Below are 24,244 nucleotides of genomic sequence, written 5' to 3' on the forward strand. Positions count from 1 at the left end.
CTTCTGGTCAGCATGCCAGGCACATGTTGCTGTCACACCGGTTCCAAGAAACACATCCATAGCCACATGTAGACCAACGGCTTTAATAGTATGTTGCAGTTTCCAGTGATGCGGAATGCAGCTGCAGTTTGTGTTTCAAGGAGAAGCCAAGTGGGGATGGCCATCCCTGCAGCTTGGTGCCATTCCTAGGCCTATTTGCAGCCCAAGTAGACACTCTTCGTAATGGTGAGGCCCTGGCTCCACCTCTAGTTACCCTGTACTATCCACAGCATTGCAGTTCTGTGGGCGGGACTTACCCTTTTCATCAGAAGCCTCCTCAATGTGCTCCTTGGTGTTTGGCCTTAGCCTTATATAAGGTTTGCTGAATCCCCAATGAAAATAACTCCCAAAGCAACAAACAAAATCACTAGTTGAACTGGCACTGTGATCTATTAAAAGGCACAAGGGCGATGTGACATGGCTTGACATTTTTACTGGCTCCCAAAAGGTGCGCATGGTGTTAGAAGGAACAAGGAGAAACACCAAAATTTTATTTTCAGAATTATCCTGGGGTAGTGTAGCTAAAATGTGGTCATTCTTCAGTAGCCGGACTTTCTGCACTATCGTCCTCCGGAGGCTTCATTTTCAGACTGAGCTCAGTGGTGATTTGTCTAATGAGTGATGAGACAGGGAGTAGACGTTTGTTATTTTGCCCATGCCAACTCTCACAGCCACAATGGAATGGGGATGTATACCACTGGTGGCTAGCTTCCCCTAAGCCATTTCTCACTCTGCTGTACAGAAAGGTGTTTGCACATATTTGGCCAATGTTTTCACATCCACAATAAGGTGGGCATTCAGTCAGGAAAGTTCTTTCTACTCCCACGTTCCTAAAGAACACTCAGCAATGGTTGCTTGGGTGGCTTCTGAAACTTGAAATTTCACCATTGCCTTTTTCTAAATCCAACAAGAGGAGAGAGAGAGAGAGAAAGAGAGAGAGAGAGTGTGTGTGTGTGTGTCTAAATCCAACAAGAGGAGTGTGTGTGTGTGTGTGTGTGTGTGTATGAGTGTGTGACTCTTGACAGAGTCCTGTGGCTTTACTCTGGGTGATTCTTTAGGGGGAAAATGGTTTTTTAAATTCAGTAATCAATTTGGCAACTTTAATCTTGAAGTTCTTAAAACTTAAAAAGATAACAAAGGGTGATGATCTGTTCTTTATGCCATAATAAAGTATTTTATAATTCTCTAAACTAAGTGGAAGAATCCTTGTTGTTCATGTGTTTCGTGTTGTGAATGCACCTGAAACACCATACAGCGAGGCCACCAGCCTGGGCTCTGGGGTTTAGTCACTGCCATGGTTGTAGTGTCATTTAAAGTAAGAGCTGCCAGTTTGAGGGCTTCTGAATTTTTAAATAATAACCAGACCGAACTTCTGTGACTAAAGAGAAACTTCACATTAGCCATAGTTTATAAAATGTTCAACTACAACCACTAGTTAACCTAAGACCTTAGTGCATAAAGAACTTAACCACAAAAGAGTTTTGTGCCAGCGTTTGCCTCTTGCTCTCCACTGCAGAGCACAATGTCAGTAGAACACATCCAGTTCAAAGGCGTGGGCTTCGTACCAGCGCACTAGACTCCACTGCGGCACTTGGGAATGATGGGCCCCGTTAGGTCTGCAAGCCTCCTCTTCCTCACTGGAAAGGAACGGAAATGAAACATAAGCCAGTTGTCCCTTACCCACCAGGAACCCGTACTGTTGGTCCAGAAAGCACTGTGAATCTCCTGTTCACTTTTTGGTTAGCAAAGTCAGAAGTCTCTTTGAAAAGGACAGTTTGGTGTGCATTGTATAATTGACACTCAATTTATGCTTGTCGATGAGCCTGTGGTAGGAGAGACTTGTCCATAAATCGACCTCACATCACAGCCCACATCATCTACCAGATTGTTTTTCCTTTTCTATCAAGGGCCCAAAGTTGAAGACAGTCCAGTTCAGACAAAAGTTGACTTTAGTGTTTTTTTTTTTTTAAATTTGTAGGTGATACTGGGGTTTGAACTCAAAACTTGGCACTTGCTAGGTGTCCTACCACTTGAGCCATATCTCTATCCCTTTTTGTTCCATCACACCCAGCAATTGGTTGAGATAGGGGTCTCATGTATATATGTTCTGAGTAGTTTTGAACTGCAGTCTTCCAGATCTCCATGTCCTGTGTAGCTGTTAGGTATGAGCCACCAGTGTGTAGCCAAGTGTATCTTCTTACTGAGATGAAGTCCTATATTTCCACCAGCCTCTGGGAACTCAGCCTCGCTCCTGCCTACTTAAGCTACTGTTCCCACCTGAAGGTCACCAGCATTTGCCCACTTAACGTTTAGCAGTGACATTTTTCCAGAAAGAACAATTTAGGCTGTTCACATAAAATTAATGTCATACAGAGGAAAACACCAGCTAAGATATGTTAGCTTAAAGAATGACAAGTTGAAGGTGGCAAAGGGATCACTTTGTTTTACCAATGGAGAAGATTGGAATGAAGTCGAGTTGGCAGGTGCAGACCAAGCAGCCAGCTAGATCAGCCACAAGAGGAAAAAAGATCAAGCCAGGCTGCAGAGGCAGCAGGTGGCAATCGGGCCTGCTGGTGTGGTGGAGACAGGTAGTTAATGCTGAGGAGGAAGAATTGTCTATACCTCACACAGATCAGCTTGTGCTTGACCCCTAGCACACCCACAAGGAGGTGTGTGGTGATATGCTGGGAGCTGAGGTGGAAGTGCTCAGGAACGCCCCACAAGGGGCCTACAGTTCTGCCTGTGACTGCGCCTCTACCAGTCCCTTCACATCCAGCCCAGTTCCTGAAGCTGACCAGAGTATGGAACAGCCTGGAAGTACCTGGGGCATAACAAAAACCCAAACCCAAAGAGGAGGTTGGCTCAATGTGAGTAGTTCCCATGAACCCACCCTTGAGGCATGTCCCTGGCCAGTAGCTGTGAAGCATGTCCAGCAGCACCCTCCATCTTCTTGGGCTCCATACCTCATAGGGACCCTGCCAGTGATCCGGGGATATTCCTATTGTTGCCATTCCCATTTATACAAATGAGGAAAGTATGGCAGAAAGAGAGTGTTTCACTAATAACACTAGCATCAGACTGCACTAAGGCTGGTGACTCACCGCAAGCCTCCATTTAGTGCCTCCTTCGGGACACTCAGAACTGGTCTATCTCTGCCTCATCAGCTCCCTTCTCCTGGAGAAGAGAGAGCCATGGTCCCTGAGGGCCACTGGCAGAACCAGGACTGGCAGTCAAGTTCTTAGCTGTGGCTGAATGCAGGCCTTTGTGTACCATGACCTGCCTTTATTGTGTGCCCTGGGCTGGACCTTTGTGCACAGTTTTCAAACACTGGCTTTCATAGGGATGCCCCCGAGGTACTGTTTTCCCATTTTAGTCATAGGCCAGGAAAGGGAAGTAATAGGTGCCATGTTATAGTCAGACAGAATAGAGTAGAAGCCAGGTTTCCCAGTATCCTCTAGCTCAATCTGCTTGTTGATTTTCTCTCCTTGATTGCTAATCTACTCGATCGGCAGGTCTACCACCAGATACTGGTTTATCATCTGGGCCAGAGAGGATCTCAGATCCTCAGGAGATAACAACACAGAGTGTTGGGGAGGATGGCATAATTTAGTAAGATGGGAAGTTTCAGAACAGTGCTTCTGTCTGTCATGGGAGTTAAGTGGCATTGAGCCATGGGAAGCCTGCAAGGCTCCTAAGCAGGGAGTGGTAGGACCCAATTTGGGGTGAATGCTGCTGGAGGCTGGGGACACTACAGAAGGACAGGTGCATGGGTTGGATTTAATTTGAGGCTGGCATTGGGACTGGCAATGAGGTTGCTGGCTGGCTGGCAGGAAATGCCCACATTACTGGCTTTTGCAGCTATGGAGAAAGTAGTCTTTTTTTCCAAGATGGTTTTGGAGGTATTAAGAACACCTTTGATTTGAGATCCAGCAATCTAGCAATCCTACTTCAGAGGATTTACACCAAAGATTTGAAATCAAACATGTCAAAGAAAAGTACACTCCTGTGTTCATTGTAACACTGTTCATAACAGTCAAGATATGGAATCAACCTAAGTGTCCACTCTTTATCCAGTGGGCAGGACAGAATGAGGATTTCCACTCACCAAGGTCATTGTTGTTCATCATGGCATTAGATGCCCGAAGCCGGGGCCCCTGCTGGGTAAAATGGTAGCCAAATTTGAGAAGTGTTGCATTTTTCTCCAACATGCTCACGATCTCCATTTCCACTTTGTTGCCCAGGGGCTGACTCTTTGGATTAAAAAAAAAAAAAAAGAACAAATGTCACAACCATTACACAATGTGGTACCTAAACCACCTGTAGGCAGGAACCCTGAGTGATGTCTGAGGATTTTAGTCCCCTCTCCAAGATCAAGAGAATGAAAATGTAGAGCGATCGAAGGGTTGTATAGTCAGGAGCAAACCCAGCTTCTTCAATGGCCATCAAACAAGGCTTTGTCCATGGCTCCATAGCAGCCTCTCTCTAAGCAGGTGTCCAGGTAACAGCTCCCTCTCATAAGAATGTTTGACTAGGGAGCACTTGCAAATTCACCTAACCCCAAGGAGGTTCTTAGAATTCTGCTGTCCAAGATGTGCCTAGTAATGAAGTCAAAATCACTGGTTGGTAGGATGCTGTGGCTATAGTTGTTAAAACTCCCTGGGTGATTCCAATTTCAGACAAGTTTGATGGCTGGTAATTAGACTAATTTCTCAGTTTATTAATGAAGACCTTGAAGCCCAGAGAAGAAATTGGATTTGCTCAAGATCATAATCTTAAGTTGGGAATGCCAGAGTTAGCTTCTGAAACCCCACAGTATTTGTCCCCCTGCCCCCAAATCTACATGATCATCTACTTAAAGACTAAAAAACAAACAACTCCACAATCTAGAAATACCTAACAATACAGTCTTGGGAAGGAGTTGATGAAAGTGTTCATCCTATCCCTGTTTATGCCAATATGAGGAAAGGGGAAAACACTTAAGAGATAGCTGCTAGAAAACAACAGCATAGGCAACTGTGAAATGATGGTCACATGCATGGAAAGAAGGTAATGAAATAATACTTCAAGGAAACAAAAACCCTGGTCACAAAATAGGCCATTTTTGTGTAAAGTTACTTGATATCTATCTATAGATCACAGAAAAACTGAAATATATGACAGAATTTATAGGAGTTTTGTGGTCTTCTTTATATTCAAAATTTCCATTACTATATATAATAAAATAAAAAGTAAATGTAATATCAAACACATGTCTCTAAAAGATATAGATGAGAAGATAATATTCTTAATGGTTAAAAACTGAATTCTTTTCCTTAAGATTAGGATCAAGGCCGACCCCAAGTTTGCTTTTACCAGTGTTGTTTTGGTGGTCCTAACCAGGACAATCAAGAAAGAGAAATAACATCTAGACTGGAAAGAAGGAAGTATTTGAAGATTATATGATTTTATATTTAGAAAATCCTAAAGAACACATACACATTAGTGGCAACCAGTTTAGCAAGATTGCAGGGTAAAGAATGATATACATTCCAGGCACAGTTTATCTCAGTTGAATGAGAAGTGGAGATCAGGAGATCATGGTTTAAGGCAGCCTGGATATAAAAGTTCCTGACTCCATCTTAACCGGTGGCTGCTAGGTGTAGTGGTGTGCACCTGTTATTCCAACTATAGGGAAAGCAAAATGGCTAGGCAAAGGAATGCATGCTTGCCATTCTCAATGATGTAGAGAAGCATACATAGAAAGATCACAGCCCAGGTTGGCCTGGAAGTAAAACAAGACCCTAGCTTGAAAATAACCAATGTAAAGAAGGAGCTAGAAGCATGGCTCAATTGGGGGAGCACTTACCTAGCAAGTGGAAGGCCCTGAGTTCAATCCTCAATACTGTCCCCCAATGATATTAAAAAAAATAATAAATGAGGGTCTGGGAAAGTGGTAGAGCACTTGCCTTGCATGCATGAAGCCCTGAGTTCGATTTCTCAGCACCACATAAACAGAAAAAGTCGGAAGTGGCCCTGTGGCTCAGGTGCTAGAGCGCTAGCCTTGAGCTGAATAGCTGATAAGCTGAGGGACAGCACCCCAGCTCAGAGTTCAGGCCCCAGGACTGGCAAAAAATAAATAAATACATAAATGAATAAATAAGGACTAATGCAGTCAAGAATTCACTATATATACCACAAAAATAAGAAAAGGGAAGGGCTGGGTTGAAGGAGGGTGAGAATGTTGAAGGGCTTAAACTGATCAAGATGCATTATATTCATAAACAGCTTTGTTAAATGGCCCCTCCTGTGTACAACTATTTAAAGATAATTTAAAGATGTTTTTTATTGGATTTAAAATAATTATTATTTTCTTTTTGTGGTATTGGTCGTGAGCCTGAACAGTTGGTCCTTACCTCCTTTTTCTCTCATTCCTTGCTTGCCTGTCTACTGCTGGTGATCTGCTACTATGGTACCTGGTACCTGTGGGCTCTTCTGCCTTTCCTCTACTATCTCCTGTTAGATGTATCTCTAGTGATCTAAAACCCACTGCAAAATTTCCCTCCCTGCTGAAGCCTTTCCTGATTCTAATGCCTGGATATGATCCTTTCCATTCCATATTGGACATCCCTCTCTCCACCCACCACAGTCCATCTGCCTCCATTTCTATCTCTCCAGCCAGACCTGTACTTTCCATGACAGCAGCGACTAGCCATGTTTTTTTTTCCAAACCTGAACCATTAAAATCAAGTCTAAAACTCAGTTTCTCAGTTGCACAAACTCAGTGGCCACTGGCTGGTGGCTACCATATTGGTCAACATAAACAGCATGCCACTCCTCACTGTGCTGCTGTCCATGGTGAGCTCTGGAGGGTACTGCCACCTAGTGTCTCTTCCTCAGGCTTTGAGGAACTGCATGGAACAGAGGAACTAGAAACTCATCCAAGTGCACAGCATAAAAGAGCTGGAGGACACACAGAATAAGGCTGAGATCTCACTGGTCAAGTGTAAATTGAGATTGAGATGCTGGACAGAGAACTTCTCCCAGGTATTGAGTCCACCAGAAGATGCCGGGAAAGCCAACCATAGTAGGACACTGGTGTAATCCCACTGGCCCATCTGGGAAGGTTCCTGAAAATGCTGGGAAGAGCTCAGGCTTGACCTTAGAGGACTCAGCATAACCTGGGGTCTGGCCAGCTGGCCTGGAAGATGGTAGCGACCATCTGAGGCCTCCAGGAGAAACTGGCAGCTCCCTTCCCATCCCATAGCAGAAAGCCTGGCTTCTCTTTGGGGTCACCTGCTGGAAAAGCACTGATGGAATTCAGGATGGGCTTGTCTCAAAAGCACCATCTGCCCTGAGATAAGAGGCAGCCAGGACTGTCATGTGACCGCTTCAATGTGGATACTCTGAGCAGGTAGGTCCAGCTTACACAGCCTCTTGACCTGCCTATGTCCCTGGGTGATGAACAGGCAGGCAGAAACAAGCCTCTCCATCTCAGAAACAGCAAACTACTATGTAGAGACAGAAGCTGGCTAGACAGCTCCATCTTTGTTGTTGTTGTTAGTACTTGTGGGACTTGAACTCTGGGTCTGGGTGCTGTTCCTGAGCTCTTTTAGCTCAAGGCTAGCACTTTACCACTTTGAGCTCCACTTCTGGTTTTCTGGTAGTTAACTGGAGATATGAGTTTCAAAGACTTTCATGCCCGGGCTGGCTTTGAACCACAGTCCTACAATCTCAGCCTCCTGACTAGTTAGGATTATAGGTGTGAGCCACCAGTGTCCTGCTAGCTCCATAATTCTTAATGCCAGAGCCAAGATTAGACCTTGACCTGGGACTAGAAGGACAGCAGAGGATCTCCAGGGCTTCAGAGTCTCAAATTAGTGTTCGAGATTTCAGGGATACTTGTAGGCCTATTTGAGTGTGTGTAGGAGGGTACAGAATTCCATTTATAATCATGACATGAAATGTGAATCTTGGACCAAGACTGTTTCCTTTTCTTTTTTCTTTCCCTTTCCCCTTTCCTTTCCTTTTTCTTTCACCTCCACTCTTTTTCTTTTCTCTCCCTTTCTCCTGTTTCCCTATCCCTTCCCCTTCCTTTCTTCACAGTGCTGAGGATCAAACCCAAAACCTTGCACACGTATGGTATATTCGCTACCACTGAGCTATATTCCCAGCTCAAAATAGAAAATATGTATATATCCTTAGAACGGACATTAAGAATTCAAGGTCTCTCAAACTCCAGGGACTCTGAGACAAAACTGACACATCTTATAGACAAGACAATGGGTACTGGCTACAAGGCCAAGATTAACTCAAGTCTCTTATTTTTCAGATAACTTCCATTTAATGACTACTCTTAGCTTAAGCACAAAAACAATCTCATTTTCCTCACTATCAACCTATGCAATATGTATCATTTATCATAATTTTCACTTATAGGCAAGGGAATGAAGCATATAGGTGCAAGAATTTTCCCCTACTGGGAAATGGTGGTACATAATCTGTTCTCAACTATGTAGGAATCATAGGTAGAAAGATCACTTTTGATCCTTCTATTTGATCCTTATATCAATTTTGATGGCCCCAGCAAAAGCATGAGACTCTATCTGAAAAACAAAAGCAAAAGGTGTGGTTTAAGTGGTAGAGCCACTTGCCTAGCAAGTGTGAGGCCCTGCACTCAATCCCCAGCACTACTAAAAAGAAAAGAAAAATGTGCTCTAGGTCACAGAAACTGGCAGTTGCAGAAGAATGTAAATATAGGCAGTTTGTTGCATGCTAGTTAATCACCACAGCCCTTTGAGAGAACTCAGAAGGCAGAAGGAGCACTGACAGAGAAGTAACAGAGAAGGAACACTGGCAGACTTGGCATACAGATCTGCAATCTCATCATCAGAGGTGTTCACATACTGAAAGAACGTCCTGGTGAGAGAAGGAAGTGCTTGTCTCTGGAGGTGCATAAACAGAAATCAGCCACAGCTTGGGCTCTACGACCTGTGAGGCCTCTGGGGCCTGAGTCCTATGAGTCTATGAATAGCTTGCTTATATGGCATAAAACATCAGGGAGAGATGGGTGGCTTGACTGTCAGCACTGGCAATGGCAGAGTCTTGGCCACAGGCCAGGGCAAAGGTGGACAGGGAAAAGTCTCAACTCCCATCTGATTTGCTGGAGAAATGAACAAACCACTTGAGAATAAATATAATCTCATTATTAAAAGTATTATGCAGCAGGTGGGGTAAAATGAAAGAGCACCTTTACACCACTTTCTCCCAATCTTACCTTCTTCCATTGACGTGCCTGCTGTGGCCAAGGGCTGCGTTTCTGTGCTGCTTCAGACACTTCAGTATATAGAAACAAGGCTATGTTTTGTCTTGTTGCACTTTTCTGTCTTTAAATTGATTCATACTATGCTTACAAATCTATAACTTGCTTATTCCATTCAGTATTTTATGAAGATCTTTCCATGTCTATGGAAAGTCACTTCATTGCTTTTTTTCTTTTATCTTTTTTTTCCTTCCTTCCGTCCTTTCTTTTTCCCTCCATCCCTCCTCCTTCCCCCCTCCCTTCCTTTCTTTTCTGCCAGTACAGGGGTTTGAACTCAGGACCTGTGCTTACATGCTTTCTTGCTCTCTTGTCTCAATTCCACTCTGAATTTTTGCTAGTTGTTTTGGAGATGAAGTCTTACAGACTTTTCTGCTGGGCTGGCTTCAAATTGTGATCCTCTGGATCTCAGTCTCCAGAGTAGTTAGGATTGCAGGCATGTACTATGAACACCTGGTTTCACTTTTAATGCCAGTACTGGGCCTTAAACTCAGTCTTGGCTTTTTTGATCAAGATTGGTGCCCTACCAATTGACCTCCAGGTTTGGCTTTTTGTTGGTTAAGTGGAAGATAAGAATCTCATTAACTTTTCTGCTCAGACTGGATTTAAACCTAGATCCTGAGAGCTTAATCTCCTGAGTAGCTAGAATTACAGGCATAAGCCATCAAGGCCTGGCTTTTTTTGCTTTAGAGTATACCTCAGTAGTTTAAGTGGGCTTCACTGTGTTAATTCCATAGATGTATGCAGAGTACTTTGCTGTTGTTTTGTGCTTTTTTTTTTTTTTTTGACTGTTGTTTGTGAAGCTTGAACTCTGGGCCTGGGTGCTGTCTCTATGCTCTTCAGTTCAAAGCTAGTGCTCTACCACTTGAGCCACAGCGCCACTTCTGGTTTTCTGGTGGTTAACTGGAGACAAGACTCTCTCATAGACTTTCCTGCCTGGGCTGGCTTTGAACCGATCCTCAGATCTCAGCCTCCTGAGTTGTTAGGATTACAGGTGTGAGCACTGGGGCCTGGCTATACAGCATACTTTGAATAAGCTCACCACCACCTTGTTGCTTATTACTGTGTCTATGGGATTATCTGATGTAGATGGATTTTAGGTTGCTCCAAGTCTCCTTAACAACAGATGCAGCAGGGGAGGGAGAGAGAGAAGAAAGGAGGGAACATCCCACAGTTTGGCAATAGGGAACTTTGAGAGAAGGGCATAGTTTGTATTAAAATAGTTATTGCTGCCAGGTGCTGGTGGCTCACACCTGTAATCCTAGCTACTTAGGAGGTAGAGATCTGATTATCACAATTCAAAGCTAGCCTGTGTCTAATGAACTAGTAAGAAAAAGCTGGAAATGACACTGTGGTTCAAGTGGTAGAGTGCTGGCCTTGAGCAAAGAAGCTCAAGGACAGCACCCAGGCCCTGAGTTCTAGCCCCAGGACTAAAATAGCTACTGCCCTGTTGAAAGTTGGCATATCCTTCCACAGTGTGTGAAAGTTGGTGTCCTTACACTGCCATGACCAGGGGTAATGTGATCAATGCTTCAGCTATTAGGAGCTGTGCCATGGAGATGTTGGCGCTGAGACCTTATTCTGGGCCATGGGCATGGAGAAATTCACTTTGTATATGTGATAGGCCTGTTCTGGCTATGGCTTTGTGATTCCCATGATATGAATCACTGGGAACATTTGAAAATACAACAGACAAGAGTCCAACACCAGAGTCTTGAACCCTGGTCAGAATCATCTCTGAGTCGCCAAACTACTCAGCTGACACACCCTCGGAGGAAGGTCCCCTCCCTGAGGTACCTGCTCCATCTTTGGGTAGTTTTTCTGAACAAACTGCTGTGACACAAAATAATATAGATGATTCTTACTGTAATGACTTACAAAGATGTCTGCAAGGTTATTTGATATTCCTCCCTTCAAAAGGTAGAGTTTAATTCCTCTCCCCCTGAGTATGAGGGACTCACTTCTAATAAACAAGATGGTAGAAAGGCATTTGTGTAAGTCTTTTCTTTGTCTGCCTTGGATTGGCTTATTCTGGGAGAAGTTAGGCATTCAAGCTGCCCCTAGATTCCTGAGCTAATACATGTTTACTTTTTTTTTTTTTGTCTTTTGAATACTTTTCTTTTCTTTCTTTCTTTCTTTTTTTTTTTTTTTGGTCGGTCGTGGGGCCTGAACTCTGGGCCTGGGTGCTGTCCTCAGCTCTTCAGCTCAAGGCTAGCACTCTACCACTTGAGCGTCAGCCCCACTTCTGGATTTTTCTGTTTATGTGGTGCTGAGGAATCGAACTCAGGGCCTCATGCATGCAACGCAAGCACTCCACCACTGAGCCTCCTTCCCAGCCCCTACTTTTCTTTTTTTAAAATAAGTTTTTTATTGTGAAAATACTGTACAGAAGAGTTACAGTTACATGAGCAAGCTAATGAGTACATTTCTTATCAAGCATTGTTGCCTCCTCCTTTGTTTTTCCCCTACTATCCCTACTGTTGTTTTAAACCAGAATTCCAAGGCATAAATTTTGGGACAATTTGTTACACAGGTATAGATAATGAATACACAGGCAATATTGAGTTTTTTTTTGGGGGGGGTCCGGTTGTGGGGCCTGAACTCTGGGCCTGGGCGCTATCCCTCAACTCTTCAGCTCAAGGCTAGCGCTCTACCACTTGAGCCACAGCGCCGCTTCCGGTTTTTCTTCATTTTGCTTATGTGGTGCTGAGGAATCGAACCCAGGGCCTCATGCATGCAAGGCAAGCGCTCTACCACTGAGCCACCTTTCCAGCCCAATATTGAGTTGTTTTTTTTTTTTAAGCTAGATACAAATCATCTGATTTGGAAAACAAAGAAAATGCAATCTAGTTTCTTTTGCTTCTCTCCACAATATTAAACACTGTCAAATATGGGAAGGGAATGTTGGAAATCTGGGGACTATTTCCCAGATAGTGTGTATATCTCCATTTAGGGAGAGGTAATTGTGCTTTCAGGCCTTGTCTGTTTTGGAGGGCAAGACTCTCTTGGGGCCTTGAGAGTCCCTGGGGTAGGATCTGTGGGCGGGTAGTTCTGAGGGGAGGTAGGAGGGCACAGAAGCACCATTTTAGATGCGGATGACTTGGGCTGGGGGCCTACAGGCACCCCTCTAGAGTGTCTATTCCTTCAGGCTGACTGGTCTTCCCTCTTTATAAATGCAACTCTCTATAAACCCAACTCTGCCACTAGCCTGACCTGAAACCTCAGGCAAGTCTCATTCCTTCTTGAGTCTCAGTTTCCCTACCCATACGAAGAGACTAGATGAGATATTTACTCAACCTTCAGCCCCCACTCAGGGCCTCTTCCACCCCTTCCCCTCACCCATTATTTCCCAGAGATAAGGACTTCGAGGGGTTGAATAAATAAACAGCCTCACCATCCCAGTTCTGAGCTGCTGCTGAGCTAGCCTGCCAGGCTCCATGTCACCCTGGGTACAGCTCCCCAAGTCCCTTTTCTTGGCCGTATAAGGAGAAAGGAGGACAGAGTTTCACTGACACAGGTTACATGCACAGAGATTGAAGCAAAAGCTCTGGCCGCCAGAAACCTTGGTGACTAACCAAGAACGAGGAGTAAATCAAGTTCCACTCGCCACCTTTGCTTGGTCCCAGCCCAACTCCTCCCCCAGTGCTGGGGCACTGAGGGGAGGCAGCTGGGCTGGGTCTCAGGAGACACCGTGACAGGTCCAGGGGCTTCCTGAGCCTGGTCTGGAAGTGCATCCCCGACGCTTGCCTCTATCTTCTCAGCTCCTTTCTCCACCAGGTCCACCAGGAGCTAAGGACTTTGATAGGAGTACCCTCCACATGTCCCCCTCCATCTGCTGCCTCCTGGTCTCCATGTCTGTGTCCCTACATGTACTTGTCCCTACATCTTATCTTTTCCTATTCAGCCAGAAGCCATTTTCCAAAAGCACAGCCCACAGCCTTAACCTACCCCATTCAAGGTTCTTTCCCTCTCAACGCCTATCTGGCTTTCCTCCAGGGGTACCCCAAGTCTGGAGTATGCTTCCTTCTTTCTTACCGTTTCCTGCATCTTGTGGTGCCTGGTTTGTGCTTCACTATCTTTGATACTGCCCAGCCGGTAGGTCACCCAGACTCTACCTCCTTCCCCTGTTGCCCTGATCCCTGCTCCTGAGCAGGGCTGCTCCCTCCAGCAGACCTTGTGGCTCACTATGACTTGCAGAGCACCCAGTGCAGGCCATGTCTCCCTTCCTATACAGCATGGGGGTCCTGAAAAGAACAGCTAGAGCCTTGTTCACATACAGAGTCCAGCACAGATAGGGAAAGGGACAGGTGAGAAACCACAAGGATCCAACTCAGGGCTGTCCCATAGGTTTGAGAATCACACAGACGTGGGTTTGAATGTGCCTGTGTCTCCTGCAGACACTGTGACCTTGGGTAGATTGTATAGTCTACTTGACACAATTTTATATACATTATAGAGGCATTGTGAGTATTAAATAAGACAATACAAAGTACCCAGTGTGGGCTCTGGCTTGTGGCACTGGCTCATGAACTCTTAGGATAATGTGTGAGTCTCTGTGTACTCATCCTAAGATGCCAACTTCAGTTTACCTCTGTTCTCTCCTTCCGTTCCTATCTCCTTCTCCCTCCTTCCCCCTCCTTGACCCCTCTCTTTTGTGCTGGTCCTGGGGCTTGAACTCAGGGCTTGGGTGTTGTTTCTGCGCTTCTTTTGCTTGAGGTTAGCTAGCTAGCACTTGAGCCATAGCACCTCTTCTGGCTTTTTCTCAGTAGTTTATTAGAGATAAGAGTCTCACAGACTTTCCTGCCTAGGCTGGCTTTGAACCACAATCCTCATATCTCAGCCTCCTGAGTAACTAGGATTACAAGAATGATCCGCCAGAGGCACCTTCTGTAATCTCTTAAGTGCCCCGTTAGGTAGTCTGTCAGTTTAATGCTTCTGTTTCCACCTTAGGAATAAAGATCCTTTTTTTCCCCCTTTTATGTTAGTACTGGGACTTGAATTTAGGGCCTAGAAATCCCCTGAGCTTTTTTGCTCAAGTCTGGTGCTCTACCACTTGAACTATACCTCTACTTCTGGCTTTTTGGTGGTTAATTGGAGATAAGAATCTCACACTTTTCTTCCCAGGCTGGTTTTGACAATGATCTTCAGAGCTCAGCCTCCTGAGTAGTGAGGATTACAGGTGTGAGCCACTGGTGCCCAAAAGCAAAAGATTCTTACTATCCACATTTTTATAAGTAGAAAAACTGAGGCTCACAGAAGTAAATATTCTTGCACCAAGGTGTTCGGCCACAGTAAGGTCAATGCTGGAATAGCACTGGCTCTGGCTTGGGCTCTGGGGAAAATGTAGTAATAGGCAAGGCTATGAGCTTGCTGCCAGTACCCGCTCAATGACTGGAGGCCAGGATCCTGTAATCTTTGGGAGTCAGGTTTCAGCTGACTCTAGGTAGACCCACCAAGCCAGAAGTCACAGGCCCCAGGGCCTGGCTAGGGGCTGCTGCTAAGTGTGCTACATGCTGTGTTCCCTCTGTGATGCCCCTCTAGCTTGCAGGAGAGCAGAATCAGCAACAGAAGGGGAGGGAGGTGTTCCACAGAAAGGGCCTGGCAGGTGGGGCTGGGAGTGAGCATTCAAGAGATACAGAGTCCCATGCAGTGAGTTCACATGACAGGATGCTTCTGGCTCACGTGGCCTCTTTCAATGAATGTCTGAGGCATTCCAGCTTGGAGAGTGAGTTGAGGGTTGCATGTTCATTGTTCCCTGATCAATATACACAACCATCCAGGGCAAGCAAGTTCCCCACACAGGGCCAGATACCTGGCTGGGCACTGGGATATGGAGGTGATGCCAATACAGCACTAGCTTCTGAGAAGCTCACAGGAAAGGCCAGGGACTAGGAAACCACAGAGGAAGGAACACATAGCTCTCTCTCTCAAAGGCTTGGCAGGGCTATGAGGTGGATAGAGAAGGCAGTGGTCCATCGGCTCTCAAACAAACACAAAGGCCCGATTTCCAGTTTCCACAAGGTCAGCACTCCTACCTATCAGGGCGATTTCAAGGTGCTAACGTGCCACATGCTGACACTGAGGTTGAGCTGGGAAGATGAGCATATTGCCCTTCAAGCTGATCCCAGTTGCTCCAGAGCACCAGCCTTCCCCAACAGGACAGTCTCTCCAGGGGACAGAAGGACAGGACATAGAGGACATTCCAGGAGGCAGACAGCATGAGGAAGGGAGGGTGGGAGTAAGTTGAAGAGTTTTCAAAGGGCTGTGACTGGAAAGGTAGCCCCAAACAGCTGGAGGTTGGTGATTTTGTACTTGACCTACATAGAGGTCCCAGGGGTCATGTGATTTGTCACACTGTACATTTATGATTTACTTACTTTTCTCTTTGTCATATTTTTACAATGAGAAGGTTTAAAAGCATTTAGGTAGATCCATTGTGTATAATTTTGTAATACTTCCTTCCAGTTATTTTTTCTTTGCACACATGTACACACCATTCAGCCAAAATTTTCATGTAGGGAAAAAGTCCTTAGTTTTTACTTTCATGTTGGAAGTCACATGCAGCAGTGGAAGGAGTATGAGCTTTGGAGCCAAAGAAACCTGGATCCAAATCCTACTTCCTAAATGCTGACTCTGGGACTCTGAAAAAGAATTTAGCCTATTAGGCTGTTTTCTTTTCTGCAGATGGAGACTGATCATACCTGTATCCTGCTGGGTTTCTATGGAGACCAGTGATGATGGAAGCAAGCTGTATTGCATAGAGCTTGGTCCACAGAAGACCCTCATCCACAGAACACACAAGGTATTGTTACACACAGCTCTTGCTAGTGACATCCTCTTAGAAAGTAGGGACTTAAAGAATTTCCAGGGGCTGGAAAGGTGGCTCAGTGGTTGAGTGCTTGCATTGCATGCATGAGGCCCTAAGTTTGATTCCTCAGTACCACATAAACAGAAAAAGCCAGAAGTGGTGCTGTGGCTCCAGCGGTAGAACACTAGCCTTGAGCTGAAGAGCTGAGGGACAGTGCCCAGGCCCAGAGTTCAGGCCCCACGACAGACAAAAATTAAAAAAAAGAATTTCCAAAGCGAAATTAGAAACAGAAATAAGAAACAACTAAAATTTTCCCACAGAGAAACATCAAAAGTAAGAAGACTCAAAAGCCTCATGGAATACATTGATTGAAGAAAATGGAGGTATTTGGCCTGGGAAAGAAGGGTCTAGTAGTCTGTGAGATCTCTGCATCAAATGTTGTGGGGCAGCAGAGAACAGAGCCAAATCAACAAGCAGAACTTACAAAGCTCACTTGTTCTGGGTCTAAAATATGAGATTCTCAAAGCCCAGGAGTAAAGAAGTGATGTTGGATGTTGAAAGGGATCACACTCATCAAGATGCACTGTATTCATAAACTGCTTTGTTAAATGGCAACTATTTTGTACAATTACTTAAAGATAATAAAAAGTGTATTTTTTAAAGAAGTGATGTTGGTAAGGGGTGAGCTCCCCACTCCCTCAGGGACACAAGTAGATAGAGCATGCAGTGGGCATGAAGAAGGAAAGTAGCATAATGGAGGGTGTGGGCAGGATAACTATTTAAGTCCCTCACTTCTGTAGTTATTGTCATCTGCTGTCAAGCAGCATGTCAGCAAGTACAGTAAGGTGAGTGGCACGTGGTAAAGGACATTCGACGACCCTTGCCCATCTTACCTGGTTATCGATTTTCAGTTCCACGAGAGAAGTGTTGTGTGGCAAAGCTTCCACCAGGCGCAGGATCCCAGCTCCAGAAATGAAGTTGGATTCTACGTTTAGTGTCTTCAACACTTTGTTCACTTTGAGCATGTCAGCAAGGGCCTTGGCCACAGAAGAAAAGCAGGGGGCACACATGAGTCACTCTGGGCAAGGCAGAAGCTCCCCTTGAGTGGATCCACAAATACCAAGGGAAACAGACACGATGGTCTCCAGAACTTCCTTTCCAAGCAGTGCCTTCCCTCCAATCTGCCATTCACCACCTGCTGCTCCTCCCCTGTCCTGCCTAAGACTACCTCATTTTTTTTTTTTTGGCCAGTCCTGAACTCAGGGCCTGGACACTGTCCCTGAGCTTCTTTTGCTCAAAGCTAGCACTCATGGGCCACAGCACCACTTCTGGCTTTTTCTGTTTATGTGGTACTGAGGAATCAAACCCAGGGCTTCACACATACTAGGCAAGCACTCTACCACTAAGCCACATTCCCAGCCAAGTCTGCCTCATTCTGTTCCATTCATCATATGACTCACAGTTCCCTGCACATGCTCAGTGCTTTTCTACCCAGTTACCTTTGCCTACTCCATCAGTACCATCTGAAATTTGGCCAAACTTTTCCTTCAGTTGGCCAAACCCTGACCATCCCTTCAAGGCCCTTTGCAATGTCCCTTTCTCGAAGAGCTTTTGATGACATCCCTACTAGCTGTAATCAGCCCTCTTGAACTTCACAGAATTTATCCCAGCGCTCCCTTGAGGAACTTCTATTCCTTGGTTTACTGTTGTTTTTATGCTAATGTGGGCCGTTAGACTATCTTTGGTGGGCTGGAGAAGCCCCCTTAACATCCATGTTGCCCATAGTGCTCATAGAGAAGGTTTTTAGGCAATGTATAGTGGAGTCTCTACCTTCTCTGTGTTCAACTTGTCTCTTCTAATGTTGCTGTTTCCTTTCCCAGAGAACCAGAGAGCCGGATTGGAAAACCACCCCACTCAGAAAGTGATCAGAGCCAGTTCTGGGAGCAGAGCTCAGATAGCCCTTAGCACGTTTCAGAGGGCTGCAGCCAGGGGGTGTAGATGACAATCAGAGCCTCTGAAGAGAATGAGGTAATTAGCAGTTGGGGAAAGTGACGCATCATAGGGAAAGATGACACCAGCCACTGAGGGGACAGGGGTATTGTGATCAGTGGGTCTGGCTGTCTGAAGGGACACCAGGAATGGCTGCCCTGTAGTACTGACCCTGCTAGCTAAAACCATGAGAGAGGCTTAGTCCCCTGTCAGACTCTCATTCTGAATTGTATCTTCCTGGACGGTCTTTTCCTGAGAGTCCTGAGACAGTGTGTTCACCATTCCTATGACCATGCCTGTCTTCTGAGCAAGTTGGCTCTTCCTGAGGGGATCTGCTTCTGACCTCTCTGGGTCTCCACAAGACCCCTTGGCCTTCCACTAATGCACTTAACAGCCAGTGGGCCCATGTCCCCAGCAGCTAGCCTGCTTATGCTGGAGGTTGAGTGAGTCCTGGAGGCCCTGCCTTGCCACATGTTAACTTCTGGTGTACTAGATCACATGGAGGACTAAGGGTATAGGAGATGAGCCAGGCAAGCAGTGAAAGGCACTTTCAAGGCACTGGCAGCCTGATGTAGCAACTGACCTAGAGGTGTTTCAGCACTGAACAATAGGTACTCAAATGCAAATACACTGTCAGTCTAGCACAGAGTCTGTGGCCAAAAACCATTGGTAGCATTGAGCTGAGTGGATAAGCCTGGTTTCTGGTCCATGACTTAGTAATGTTGGAATCATATAGTGTTGCCAGCTATGTTGCCATGGGTGGATGGGGACCCACTGACGTCAGATAGCCTCAACCTAGAAGTTTCCCTTGGCAGCTGTTTCTCTCATTTCAATAATATTGAAGAAAGGGACCCTACTTGTTTTAAAAATCAGAAAAGAACTGGCTTCTACTAAATGGCTGATTACCACCTGTGGGAAGCAAATTCCTGCTACTAGTGATGTAGTCACTATCTGTGTGGCTATGCTCTAGTCCGCTCAGCCAAAGGGATGTGCATGCTTGGGAATGGGTGAGCTGAGACTATCTGGTCACAGTTGGAGTCTCAGAAACCAATTGAGTGCCAAGCATAGAGAAACTCAAGAAGTGTGTATTGAATATTTTTTTAAAAAAGAATACATAGTGCCTTTACAAAAAGTATAATTTGATATGGTTAGTGATATTTTTTAAGACATGGATAAAAGTAAGCAAAATGTTCATTGGAACCTCCTGATGCACACAGTTATTTTATCTTTTTTTATTTTTATTTTCACTGGGGCTTGAACTCAGGGCCTGGGTACTGTCCCTGAGCTTTATTTAGTCAAGGCTAGTGCTCTACCACTTGAGCCACAGGGCCGCTTTCACACAGTGATTTTAGAAATGGAGAAACTGAGGCCCAGAGGACAGAGCCTTGTCTAAGTATGATGTGGTGGGCTTTACAATCTAAGGGAGATGTTACGATCAGAGTGGTTTCATTAGATCCTAAGTCTGTCAATCGAGCACTTGCTGGGTGACTTTGGACAAAGCAAGTTGGCTGGCCTTTCTAAATTCTAGTTCTCCACTCCATATGTAAAGGGTGGAGGTCCATGCTTCTGATCAGGGCCAGTGTAAGACTTAGCTGGACTGTTGAGAGGGTGACAGTGTCCTGTTCACATCCCCTTTTTGTTCCTAGTCCTGTCTCTTCAGTCTATCACAGAAATTTTCAGTAGTGGAACATTGCTAGTCCTGAGGCCTGGTATCAACACAGAAGAGTAGCAGTACTTACAAATGCCACAGGGTCATTGCTCCGGGTCCCAACAATGCTGAACTTTTTCACATAGGAGTTTTCTTTCAGAGCTTCTGCATATGCTTTGAGGGTGGGTATGGGGATATTCTGCAGAAAGAAAGAATGGAAAGTGACTAGCAGCCCAGCCTGGGGCAGAGGAGAGGCAGGATCTCTTTTCCATACTTAGCCTGACTCCTCTCCACATCTGGGCACAAGGTTGAATGAGCCGATCACTGAGACTTAAGAAGAAACTTCTTCTGATACACACATCTCCCCTGAAACTTTGAGATAAGACCCACAACTCTCTTCTATGCATGGAGTTTTGAGGAGTTCTTTTCAAAGGGCTCAGGACTAGGGGAGGAGCGGGGCTGAGCTCCCTACCCACCAGTGACCAGTGGTGTGTCTGACCCCACTCACTCTGTGACTCTCTTTCATTTTGAGAACAGAAGTAGGGGCTGTACTAAATATTCTCTAAGAGGCATTTGCCCTCAGATGGTCTCAATACTAGTTGCACATCAATTGCTTCTGACAATTTGCAAATGTGGATTCTTAGGCCTATTCCAGACCATCATAGTCAGAATCTCAGGGGTGGCCCTGGGCATTGACTGAGGGTTTTTTTTTTTGTTTGTTTTTTGGTTGTTGGTGTTTTAATCTCCTCAGGTAAAAAGTATCACTGATCTGGTTCAACTACCTCAAGGTACAGCATATGCTGTACCTTATGGAGGCTTAGAAGGATCACTGAGACCTCATGGTGAGGTCCTACTACCCTCCTGTCTCAGGTGGTATTCACTGCCAGAATCTACAATTCTGAACTGCGCCACTGTCTCCCTTGGTACTCAGCAGACAACTGAGGCGCCAGGCAAGAGCCTGGCTGTGCTTTTTGCCAAGCTCTCATTTCAGGGTGTCACTTAAGCTCCCATGGGAACAGAGCAGGGGAGCCAGGAGGAGGAGAACACTAGGGTACAGGTTCCAATCAGATTGTGCTCAGGGCTGGCAGCCGCTGAAAGGAAAGTGGAGCAGAAAGGAAAGAGGAGCAGGAACAGGGGCTCACTTCTTGTCTTACACACCCTCCCTCCCTGAACTAATCCCATTGGCCTTGTGCCTGAGCAGGTGGAAGGCAGCTGTGCCCGCTTCTGCATTCTTCCCACAGCATGTCCAGGGTGGGACTGCCATCCACCTGTCCCTACCCTGCCCTGATAGTCACTCAGGAAATGCCCACAGAGATATGGCAGGAAGCTCAGGCGTTTCTTTGGGCACTTAGGTCAACAGCTCCCTTGTATGGCTGTAAAATGAGGTTGCCTATGAAGGTAACCATTCAGCAGTAGCAGTGATGAGTCAAGGATAGGGACGGTCTGGGGTTTGGTGACTCTGTGAGCTTGGTGTGCACGGGACTTTTCCAGCTGTGAGGTCCTGTGCTTCAGTTTTTGTCTGCCTCATGATTTTATCCCAGAGAATCTCTGTGTTTTGAGTAACATGGCAGGTTTCCAGGTTGACCCAAGATTGGCCTGTGGTGAACATCTGGGACTGATGATTGCCTCAAGAAGAAACCAAGACTGTGTGTAGAATGCACTTGTTCACATGTCCTTCTCCCTCAAATGTTTGCATGTATTCTTCTAATTCAGAAAAACCTGGAGTCCAAACAGGACCCCGTTCCTCTGCACAGCCTGGGATGTTGGCACCAACCCTCTCCACCTACTCATACACAGGTGCGGTGAAATAAAGAGGCTTTACCCGGATATTATTGAGGTTAACCTCTTCAAGTTCTGGGTCATTGTTCTTTATCCGCTCCAGTGTTTCCTCTACATCTGTTGAATTTGGTTCTTCATCGGGCACAGGCTTGTATTGTGTTGGTTTAATCACACCTAGGGTAAGCAACAAAAGGAAGGTGGTTCACTTTCTCCCAATGCAAGGAAAAGAAACATTGTCAAGGGTTCAGGGCATGAGAAAGTAGGCTACTAGGGGTGATGATGTGCCAATGCAGTTCTGTAGGGAGTCAGGGGTCTGGGTTTGTGAATGCTGCCTTTGATTTCCTATAAGAACTGGGTAAATTACTTCAATGCTCTGAACTGGAGCCCTCACTTATAAAGTGTGCACAATCATTCTACCTATGTTCATTACCTCAGTGGGCTCTGGTGAGAATGAGATGTAGTCTGGGTGGGAGAGAAACACTAGTCATCTTCCAAAAGGGAAGGATAATTACTCTATTGGCATCCTCATTTCTCTACGGGGCCAAAATATCTGCTTGGAACAATGCAGTAGAGTAATTAAGACAATGCAATAGTGGCTCAGGAAAGGACAAAGTGACTTGTGAGACAGAAGGTAGAAATTGATAATACATACAGGTGGAGGCTCACATTAATGGTGAAAGAATACATTTTGCAAAGAATGGTGTGGGAATAATTGGATATCCATTAAAAAAATGAAAGTTTAACCTCTTCTTAAAGTACACACAAACATGAGTGACTCTAGGTGGATTAGAGGTTGAATATAAACCAAATGTGGTGGCTCACACCTATATCATAGAAGCTGAAATAGAAAAGGCTATGTTTCAGGCCAGCTCAGGCAAAAGTTCACTCCATTTAAAAGAAAGAAAGGAAGGAAGAAAGAAAGAAAGACAAAAAGAAAGCAAGCAAGAAAGAAAAAAAGAAAGCAAGAAAGAAAGAAAGAAAGGAAGAGAGAGAAAAAGAACTAAAAATAATAAAGGGTGAAGTAGGGTATTCCTGTCATTCTAGCTAAGAAGGAGGTATAAATAGGAGGATCACAGATCAGGTCTGAGGAAAAACAAGAGACCCTATTAAAAAAACAAAACAACAAAAGATGGGCTGGGAAGGTGGCTCAGTGGTAGAGTGCTTGCCTCACATGCATGAGGCTCTGCGTTCAATTCCTTAGCACCACATAAACAGAAAACGCTGGAAGTGGTGCTGTGGCTCAAGTAGTAGAGCACTAGCCTTGAGCTGAAGAGCTGAGGGACAGCACCCAGGCCGAGTTCAAGCCTCATGACCCACCGAAAAAAAAAAAAAAAGAAAAAGGGCAAGATGCATGGCTCAAGCAGTAAAGAGGACCTACATAGCAAGAGCGAAGCCTAGTAAGGCAAATAGTAAATAATTAAACAAACAAACAAGAAGTTGGATATAAGGAGTAAATGTCTAAAACCTTTGGAAGAAAATAGGATTTTAAGATAAATAAGGCCTTTGTAAACAAGCCATAAAATCCCAGGAGACTGAAAGGAAAACATGGCTACATTTGGCTACATAAAACTTTAGAACATCTGCAGTGAACAGAATATCAAGAGAACAGAGAAAGCCAGAGACAAGGACTAGTCTCTCTTCCAAGGAGCACTCTGTGAACCAGCCTTGGGGCCCAGTGAGGATGGGGATGCCAGGCAGTGAAGGGCTCGTACGTACTGTTTAGTCCTTCCTTGTTCACGATGGAGCTGCTTCCCAAGGCTTGGTAGTACTGCTGGTTGCTCATGAGCGTGTGCATACCCAGGATAGCTGCGGGAACAAAGAAAGGAAGGCCTATGACTCCATTCTTGCTGAACCCACCTTCCACACCTCAGGAGCTTTGCTGGCAAGAAGCCCTTGCCAGGAAGTGTAGTAATATGATGTTATTTCTACTCTCACTTCTGTCTATGTTACTTGCAGACCTCCATCCTGCCCACAGACTCAAAAAGTCTCCCTGTGGTCCTACCAGCAAGTCCCATCCAATTTGGCCTAACACAGAGGAAATTTTTTTAGCCAAAGCCTCTTCCTATGCATGCCCTCCCCTCTTCCACATGTCTGTCCCTAGGGCAGCACCTCAGCTATCTGGCATTCTCTCCTCCAAGCCCATTAGCCCCGCTTCACCCAGATCTCTCTGGGTATCTCACCTCCCCTGAGAAGACCTTAGACCTCATTAAGACCTTATCATATCTTGGCTATACAGATAATCTTGGCTTTACAATGGCTTGATGTGGGGATGTTCCACTTTACAAATGATATGAAAATGAAACCATACTCTGATTTAATTTTAATCTTTTCCCAAGCTAGCAATATTCTGAAAGGTATTCTGGGCAGGGGCAGTGAATCTGAGTTCCCAGCCAGCCTCACAGTTACAAGGGGAAACATCTGAGACCCTACAGTCCAAGGGGGTTGCAAAGCTACAGTGTTCAGAAGGCCAGAGTATTAAATGATTGTTTGGCTTACAGTATTTGCAACTCCCAATTGTGTTATTAGGACATTACCTCATCCTTGGTGGGAGAGCATGCATATTGTCATAGCCATGGAATCTCAAGTGTCCTGGCCTCAGTCTTTCCTTCCATTTCCCCACATTCAGCCCAGAATAGCCAAAAAGATCGTTCTGAATATGCCAATACAATCTCATCATTCCTATGTC

The 24,244-nt window shown here is 45.3% G+C and overlaps 1 protein-coding gene across 1 annotated transcript in view; it reads right to left on the reverse strand.

Moving 5' to 3' along the window:
* Positions 1-1,011: 1,011 nt before the first annotated feature.
* The window catches only part of Tmod1 (tropomodulin 1), a 67,134-nt gene continuing 43,901 nt past the window's right edge, over positions 1,012-24,244 (reverse strand). The window contains exons 5-10 of the mRNA XM_013023332.1: positions 23,275-23,364; positions 21,602-21,732; positions 19,871-19,978; positions 17,036-17,179; positions 4,145-4,289; positions 1,012-1,676 (exon numbers count right to left, since the gene is read on the reverse strand). Coding sequence (XP_012878786.1) covers positions 1,612-1,676; positions 4,145-4,289; positions 17,036-17,179; positions 19,871-19,978; positions 21,602-21,732; positions 23,275-23,364 — 683 coding nt within the window. The 3' untranslated portion in view covers positions 1,012-1,611. The remainder of the gene's footprint in view (positions 1,677-4,144; positions 4,290-17,035; positions 17,180-19,870; positions 19,979-21,601; positions 21,733-23,274; positions 23,365-24,244) is intronic.

This window comes from Dipodomys ordii, unplaced genomic scaffold, assembly GCF_000151885.1.
Source record: "Dipodomys ordii isolate 6190 unplaced genomic scaffold, Dord_2.0 Scaffold67, whole genome shotgun sequence".
NCBI lineage: Eukaryota > Metazoa > Chordata > Mammalia > Rodentia > Heteromyidae > Dipodomys > Dipodomys ordii.